Below are 10,216 nucleotides of genomic sequence, written 5' to 3' on the forward strand. Positions count from 1 at the left end.
CTTGTGATTTATTGTTAATTTATAATAATATTTGTAATTATCATAATTGTTTGGTCTTTATGATTTAAGCATGATCAACTAACTAATTAGTTAATCATGAACTTAGGTGTGTTGCCATTGATTTGGATTTTGATTAGTATCATTGAGAAAAAAGTTAAAAACCACTGATTTACATCTATCTTACTTGAAAATTTAAGCTAATGTAGACTAAAGAAATTTGTATTAAAAACTAAAAATATAAATATGAAAAAAAATGTTGATAAACGTAATTACTTACTATATTATTGTTTGTCGTCTAATTGTATAGAGCTCAGATGTTAACGACTTGATAACAAAACCCTTGTCTAGATGATCTTTTACTTGTATCAGTTAAAATGTTTTAGTTGGACTAAATGGATAGGTGTAATATTATTAGAGCCTATATGTATATTATACTAATTATTTTTCACATTATGTAAAAAAGAATTAAAAAATTATTTGAATCTGGTTGAAAATGTTATTTTTTATTTATTGAGAACGTTTAATATACAAATAAAAAGTAGACAAATTACATATGGTCGGTCATAATATAAACTAAGACAATTAGAAACCTTGGCATCTATGCAATCTCGAACCACACTTTAAACTTCTTTGACCAGTTAAAAAGATGTATTCATTTAATAAGGACAAAATGTAACATACATTTATGATAACTTTTTATAACTAAAGGTTTGGTATAGTAAAAAGTACGTTTCATATCATAAATCAATAAATTACCTACAACCATTGATTAATTACACATTTTACTACATATATTCAAAGCTATAAGTTGTAAGTTTATAACATGTATGTACGATATATTGTTATTTAACTAATACATCTATAATTATTATCTGAAAATTAATATAATATTTAAATAAGGTACTTATTGAATATGAAGAAACATCAAATTAATTATAATTACTTAATATTTATTACAAAAACTTATAAATATATGTATGTTGTATTTTATTTTTCACAAATATATAAATTGAGAATACAAATAACATTATTTACAAAACATATTATACCCCTTTTCTTTTTTGTGTACTAATATACAGTACATTGTTGCCACGAATAAAAGAATCTCCAAATTTGTTTTTAAGTTCTCCATTTATGTATTCTTCTGTTTGTTCAAGAGCAATATTCATGTAACCATCAATGCAAGCCATTACACCTAATAAATGTCATTATTCATTAATATCCACACATAATTATTTATTATCAGTTCATACCAGTGACCGGGCCGGTCTTAAAAATAAATATAACAATTAAAATAATTTATATCCACCAATCTATAAATGCGGGTAAAAACTATAAACAATATAGGTTTTATGATTTTTATATTGTAAGTGTCCACAACATTATGTCTTTTATACCTTGCAATGATGAAATCTATCTAGATGACAAATTTTCCAAAAAAAAGATATTAACTGTGGTATGCGGTATAGTTAGATATAAAATTTAGTGCCATTGGCATATGCACAATAAATTATTTATAATATGGTTCATACAACTACCTATGATCGAGATCGTGACAGATTAAAATAAAATATATTTATAACATTGAGTATTTAATTGTATACATACATCCGATATCTACATCTAAATTGAATACTAATGTTTTGAAACAATTACAATATAAAATAGTTTAAATGTCGTAAAATCATTACTGCGACTTTATTGTAATTCAAAGGCAGTATAAATAATAGCCGAACACCTAATCATGACAAAAATATTTTGTCTATCAAACTCTTAAGATTGGCCCCGCAAAGGATCCGATATATCAGTATAAAACAAGATATGGATATTTAATATAACTCATTGAGTTGTGAAAAAATTACCTCTGTAATCGACTCCACTGTTCAATTTCACTACAACCGGACGACCATGAATTTGTTGTATAAACTGTGTTAATGCTTCTTTGCGACTCATTTTGATTTTTTTGTAAAAATAAATTTAAATTAGTAACTTACTAACTGATAATTAATATTTAGTATGATATACAAAAATACACCACCGTTTTCAAACAATTTGGGAAAAACGCCGACAACTTTAGTTGACTTTATCACTCATAAATATACGTTATCTATTATCAGTTGATTTTAAAAACATAAAACAGTGCTGACAACGTTGCAGTATCTTAAATAATATCTTAAACACCATAAATCATAATAATAACATTGTAAATAATATAATAATGGATAATAATTATTAATATTATAATACCTATGTGATGATATTGTCTGATTTCGAATCGGCCAATTCTTGAAATTATGCGACTAATTCTCGCATACGATAAAAGTCACAGATTTTTATCGAAGGTGACTAATTTTAATCGCATGCGACAAAAAATTGGTATTCTTGAACCACGGCTTTCGATCTAAAGCCGCGTCTTGAACTAAATCAATAAGATTTGTTCACTTGTCGAATGCGATACAGTAAATCGAATGAACCACTTTGGTAACTACACAAAATCTAGATTTTAACCTCAAACAATGTCAAAAATTATAAAAATAATTATTTTGTTTATTTAACACTGAAAATATTATCAACGATAAATTTATTTAATTAAATCAATAGTTCTTACTTCATATTTACATATTCTTAGTCATTTAAACTTTTATGTAGTGCATTGTTGTTCGTTATCGTTTTTACTTGAACAAATGGTGATAATAATTCAATTAAATACTGATTAAGATCCTTGGTTAGTCTAAATTTTTTTACAAATAATTGATCAGATAATGTGAAAGAATCCACATGATTTTTTTTTATTAATATTCTTCCATATAACCAGTTTTGTAAAAAATACTTTTAAAAATGTATTAAAATACTAATACTAGTATTCGCATGAAAAAGCATTTAAATACTTGTAAAATAATGTATTTTACGAATACTCATAAAGTATTTGAATACAAATATAAGTATTTTGTTTTGTTTTTTTCAAATCGACATACCTAATCCGTACCTACCTAATACTGTAAATTTAAAAAAATTTTAAATTAATTTTAATCTCTCAAGATTTTTAGAGATAACAACATGTTGGTCAAAATAGTTAAAATATGTGTTTTTATAGTCAATTTTTTTCGAAATTTTTATCCGATATTTTTTTAATATTTAAAATTTTACTATTTATTTTTATAAAAAATTGATAAGATTAATTTCTTTATGATATTCAAATACAAATATTTAAATTTTGTTAAAAATACTTCAGTAAAAAATGTATTCAGTACACTTAAAAAATACTTTAACGTTAAACAATGAACTAAATAGTAAATAATATATTAATTAATGAGAAATTGGTATAGATGATTAATTAATTATGTATTAAGGTAATACTCATGAATAACAACACAATAGTATATTTTAATTCGTGGTAATACCACAAAACACGTAAAACATAGGTACAAGTATTGTTTTTTTCTATCATAACTATTTTATATAATCTTCGATATAATTTTGTCACTGGCTCATACCCACTCGACTAATTCATACCATAATTCAAGAATGCCAAGTATTATTTTCATGATATATCTAACCAGTTACCACTAACCATGAATGTTAGCCATTTCAAAATAATCCGGTCCTATACGCGCGCGATGTGTGCACTTGGTACTAATGTAAACAATATGTATGTAAATTTTTTATGTTTACTGTCAATACAATATCAAATTGTATAGTTAAAGTTTTCAACTCATAGCTAAAATCAGAAATGTATTACAACTACTATTTTCATTTATAAATTAACCCTAGAAAATTAAAAGGTCGGTAAATAAAAGTACCTATAAAGTTACAATATGTCTATATGTATAATAATATATTTATTGTTAGCTAGAAAGAAAAAAAAGTAACACTCGTCTCACTCAAATATTAGTGACATTAAATAATGCAATTGTATAACAATAGATATGGTATAGGTATTTCAATTTGAATCATTACAATCGAGTACATATTATTTTCAAGACACGTGACCTAAATTACAATATTGAGTATAAAATATTGTACAGGAAATAGAAACGCAATTACGTACAGCGTTTAATAATATAAGTATTCTTAAAAGCTCTATCTAATTGAGCCTACTTGTTGTGCATTTTGAATTTTGTACCTATTATTTGAAAGGCTACATTAAATTAAAGGCGTGCTCTAATACAATACATTACAATGCAAAATAAAATAAGTACTGCAATTGTATAAAGTTTTAATAAAATATTTTAAAAACTAAAAAAGATTTTATTTTGTACGTAAAATAATAAAAGTAATATAATTGAATGACTATAGTATTTATTATTGATACCTTACTAAAAAAATATTACAATCCAAAGGTTGAGAAACACTAACGGGTCTAGTATAGTATATTCACAAACTTTTTTATACTTTTTTTTTTATTCAAGCAATAAGAATTTTTTTATGGTTCTGATACTCATATTACATTTGTTTTTAATGGAAAACGAAACTATCTATTTTTATCATCATACTCTGTTATTCTGAAAAAGTTAGAATGGAAGAATATTGTTCTTATTTAATTTTGTAATTAAATCATCTTTGGATATTTTTGCAAATAAAAATAATACCAAAAAAATGGTTTAAAATATTAAAACCATAATATATTAGAAAAAAACATCAATTTTTCAGAAAATATTAAACAAGCATAAAAATCCCATGAAATTTGAGAAATACGCATAAAAAGCATATGAAAATTTAAAAATATACAATTTTTTTCTAAAATTGACTAAATATACAAAAAAATGCGTTTTTAATTTTTTTATCTAAATTAGTCATTGTACAAAACAAATTTCTAGCTTAGTCTGATATAAATTTAGAGCATACAGAAAAATATTCAACTGCAGTCGAGTCGTTATAACTCAAAAAACTCGATTTTTTTTATTGCCCTAGAAATATAAAATAGTTATAATTCGAGTTAGATACCTCGAATAATACATATCTCGAAGGGAATTTTTATTTCCCTTCAACTTTGAGTTATCGCGACTCGACTGTACTACAACTTCTAAGCCCTGTATAATATATAAATACTTATTACTTATTAGCTTATATAGTATTTACAGATATTTTTATCATACTTAGTCTGATATCTTGACCCAAGATGCCCCTTCCTAAAATATATTATTCTGGACCCGGGCTGATATTAATGAAATAATGATACTGAGGATTATGTATATACTGTACCTATAGGTATTAATTTGAGAACCAACAATCTATACTATATTGATTGACCCAAACTCTGTAATGATAATGTTATTATTGTTATTATAGACGATGGCTGTGCGTCTCTGCCATTCTTATACCACAGCTTTAAGGTTAATATATTATTTTATTTTTATACCTATATAATATACAAAATATATGGCTTTTGTGGAAATACTTTAATACTACCTACATTATAGATATATAAATGTACAATTATTATACATTTATGTATATATAATATGTATATATATATTGATACTTTATATATATATATATATATATATAAATACATATATTAATATTTCAAGATATTTTTAAGTCTGTAATAAAACTAACATATTCATCACATATTTTAACGATTTAGTATTTGTAATTCGTGAAGTATACAATATACGATACTCGGAACATAAATAAGCGCATATTGCATTTTATATACTATATAAGCCTACTCAAAATGTTCAAATATATAAGGCATCTATACATGATTAGTGGAAATCATGTACCTAGGTTCTTATTTAAGCACACGATGATAATCCGATTGCAATACAACAATCACTGAAGCAATTTCGAAAGTCTTAAGCCATATTATCAATACGTTGATTTAAAACGACGGTTGATAAACATTCAACATACTGTACTGAGAAATATTAATAAAAATGGAATTAAAATATATACGCTCGTTTCGTGTTGACGCAATGACGCCTCTCTTCAGAGTGTACCTATAAAATATTATATTATATATAAGTGTGTAATATTATATATTATACATTATGCATAATATATTAATATATATATATATATATATGTATATTATGTATTATGTTTAAACTATATACACCCCTCTTACAGTCTTACGAAATTGTAATGCGAACAAAATCTCATTCATACTTTACCATCGCGGTTTTTCATTTGAACTCATAAGTAGGTACATATATTAAGTAAGTACGTAGAATATAAACTTACCCAATACTCGTATATTTTGTAGTTTAAAAAAAATCTTATATTTTGTCTATAGTTTGATGGTAAGTTAAATTAACTACAAATGTTTTAAATAAAATGTAATAATGGATGTTACATATTTTTATTTTTTGTAAAAAAATGACGAGTATTGAAAAACCAACGTAGTTTTTCTAATGTTGTATAAATCTATCTTTAAATCTCAGCCTTATTCAATTTAAATGTATTATTCGTAGTTATTTTTTTATTTTTTTTTTTTATCCTAATATACCTTTTTTTCATATTTAACCGACAGCAGAGAAGGCTCCGTTTGCACAATACTACTCCTCTGCTGCTATAAATTCTAATATACCTAGATATACATATTATACCTTATATATTATATGTTAGCGTTAATGTATAAATAAATTCTATAATTCTATAAAATAACTAATTATTTTATAGAATTACGGATACTTTCAGTTAATGATTGTTAATGTATTGAATGAATCCTTAAATACATATTAACTAGATATTTTATAAACTAACGATAATAGTTTAGTTAACGTATTTGAAACTATTTTTGAATCTAAATATAAAATATAAATATTCATTTTGCAAAAGTTAATTTCTGGTTTGCACAAAGTTGAATTATTAGAATTATTAAATTATTATTTACAATTATTCAATTATTATTGTTTTTGAAAATTAAAATTTTGTATTAGTAAACGAATTTTATGGTTGGAATTTATAGTACAAAGTATCTTTTTTTTAAACATATGTTTGTGACGCACTTTTGTTGAGATATGTATTTGAAAAACTGTTGACTATTACCTAATGATTTGAATTCGGTCATTCGGATGCCTTTTGAAGAAAAATATCTACATCTGGGTCGTTACTAATATCATCTATTCTAGTCCCAGACTTTCAGTTATATCTATTATCTACCCGACTATAAATTGTATACATTAGTGAAAATCAAACTGGCATTCTAAAATTATATTTATTAGTAAATCTGTATAATTTATATATTAACGAGCCTATTTAGGAATTTTATAGAATAACTAGTTATTTGATAAAATATGGTATTACTTATTAGTTATACCTAGTAGTTGGTACCTATAACATTATTTTTTTTTACAAATTTACAGTATAATTAATAAATATGTAATATTCCATATTATACGATAAATGACTTGATATAGTAGAGATATTTTACAATACATTAACCTTGTCGTTTTATATACCGTGAGTTGCTAGAGAATTGAATGGCAGTCGGCGGTATAAATATCAATTTCATATAACATAATATCAATAGTATTATCGACACATCATCAAGGTGGTCCGATACTTTGAAAATAGCAGGTATTTATTACATTGTTGACATGTATATTATTATTATTATTATTTGATGGTATTCTCCATGCACCAATCGCCGAATTTTTCACCATACCATTGCAGGATTTTTTCAGGTTTTTCGAATAATATAATAATACTATGCTACACAATAATGCCTATATTATAATATATTATAACATAATATTCACCTGCAATTTTTATTAGAGCCGACATAACAGTAATAATGATAACAATAATAAACGGGTAGCTGGTGTGTTATATTATTATATATTATATATTTGCTCATTGTATACAGATGAGGTTCCTCGAAAAATTTCACCAAGCAATACCCAAAAGAGTTCACCGATGCCATTTATCCTTTCTTAGTTTCACACGGTCATATATGTATATTGTATAGACTCTTTATATTAATAATATACGATACTTACTTTTAAAATGTAACAACCGAGGGATGCCCAGAGTTGCTGCAGTATCGGCGTCTTGCACACAATAATCTTTTTACATTGTTAGATTTTCAGTGGCGTAATGTAAATGTTTTAATAGTTTTACAAAAATACTAATTTATGTATAGACATATTATTTGCTTATTATTAGAAATTTAATAACTAGATCAAATATTCTACCAAAAGGCACAATTCATTCTCGATGTTTTAAACATTGGAGAAAATATTCTAGTCAAGAATATACCTATATTATTTATTTTAATACTTTACTATTCGTTTAATATTATAATTATAATTTATATTTCATACCAATATAAATAATAATCAACATTATTAGTTATTGATATATTACTATTTGATTTTTAAATTGATCTATGTTCTAAATTATCACGATTTGTACTTTACTTTAATACGTATAGAAAAATCAAGTATAGAACATTAAACAATGTTATACTCTACCTTTAACATATCTCGATATTAAAATAGTACCTATAATTGTATAACTGTCACATACTCACATAAGTGAGGACTGGACTCACCAACTTCGCTCAAATTTACAAATACATAATAAAACACAAAGAACAACTCAACTAGCTGTAGTCAATACTCAAAGTGATGAATCCCTCACAATAAGACATGATATAGTTCTGCAATGCTCGACATTCACCAAGGTAAGGACAATTCTTAACCACACGAGAAAAGCACTTGAACAACAAAATAGTTAACAACCAACAATCACCCAATTTATGACTTATAAAAAAAATAGAATTAATAAATGTATTAATACACTCATCAATCTGAGTTCAGAATAGTTATTTTACATTTATACAAAAAATATAACATTGCGCGAGAACATTATATCTATCTTAATATTATAAATAGGTATCGTTTACAATAATAATAATAATAATAATAATAACAATTATAATAGGTATGTCATTGAAATAATGTAAATAAAAAATGTATACCTTTTTTAATACCTTAATAATGTTTTTAGTTGTATAGTATAGTGCCACTCTAATAACGCTAACTAATAAGATGTAAAGCAAGTATAATTAATCTCATAGGCACAGAATGTTGTATACTTGTGTAGAGATATTCTTATTATTTCATATACTTGTTCATTAAATATATAATATGTTAAATTACCTACAGTATTTACTAATTAATTATAATATTTATTATTTAATTCAGTAATCATAGTTAATATTTTAATAATTAGGTACTTATACATACTCCACTGTAAAATGCTTTAGATTCTGTAGAGAATATTATAGTTTAGCTTAAATAATTTAAATGATGGTACATACTATACTTTTGGAAAAGTATATAAATGCTCAATAAAATACAATATAACCGTAACTAATATATAATAGCTGGTTTTGTGATTTATAATAAAATCAAATAAATTTAGTATATATTATATACATAAGACATTAAAACTAAAATGTTATTTATACCAGCGGTCCTTAACCTTTGTGTAGTGGCGACCTAAGATATTTACCAAATTTTTCATGCGACCTTTTTATATATAATGTTCAATGGTGGTTTAAATTTTAGCCGACACATTGAAAATTATTGGCGACCCAAAATTGGGTTAAGAACCGTGGTTAAGAACCGCTGATCTATACGACTATACCTATTATAGTACCTACCTACTTATGCATTTTGTTTATACCAAATGGTGTCGTGATACTAAAAGTTTCTGAAATAATTGCAATTTGCAAGTATTCAAGAAAACAATATCTAATTTTCTTGCAAGCAAGAACAAATATTTCAAATATATATTTTAAGGGCTAATTTATTAATGTAAAATAAACATGTATTAATAATTGTTCATCTATCATGTGTGAATATAACTGATAAGCACGAAATAATATTAAATACCTCTTTTATTTACTACATGTAATATATGTATATAATATTAAATACCTCTTTTATTTACTACATGTAATATATGTATATAATATCAAAATATAGTAATATTATAGGTATATATTAATGTAGCCTGGTAGGTGCCAACTATATAATGACATAAACTATAAAGAGAACATTTGGTCTTAAAGTGTTTGTGTATATATTTGGTGAAAATAAGCAAATGTGAGGAGAAATACACGCGTGCGTGCGCGAAAAGAGCGGAAACATAAACTGCTAGAAAGGGAAAAAGAGCTCAAGGAAACTGTTTTCCATTAGTGCGGAATCAAAGGTTTCAAAAGGGCACTTAGAAACAATACTTGGGCGTGGCGCAGTGTGCG

General features: G+C 24.8%; 1 protein-coding gene across 1 annotated transcript; it reads right to left on the reverse strand.

Annotated features, from left to right (window-relative positions):
- Positions 1–482: 482 nt before the first annotated feature.
- LOC113557227 (U6 snRNA-associated Sm-like protein LSm6) lies at positions 483–2,093 on the reverse strand. The gene is made up of 2 exons (XM_026962617.1): positions 1,863–2,093; positions 483–1,195 (listed from the first exon to the last, which is right to left on the reverse strand). The coding sequence occupies exons 1-2, from the start codon at positions 1,951–1,953 to the stop codon at positions 1,044–1,046; spliced, it is 243 nt and encodes an 80-aa protein (XP_026818418.1). The 5' UTR covers positions 1,954–2,093; the 3' UTR covers positions 483–1,043.
- Between the last annotated feature and the right edge of the window lie 8,123 nt (positions 2,094–10,216).

The sequence above is a fragment of the Rhopalosiphum maidis genome, chromosome 4, assembly GCF_003676215.2.
Source record: "Rhopalosiphum maidis isolate BTI-1 chromosome 4, ASM367621v3, whole genome shotgun sequence".
Lineage (NCBI taxonomy): Eukaryota > Metazoa > Arthropoda > Insecta > Hemiptera > Aphididae > Rhopalosiphum > Rhopalosiphum maidis.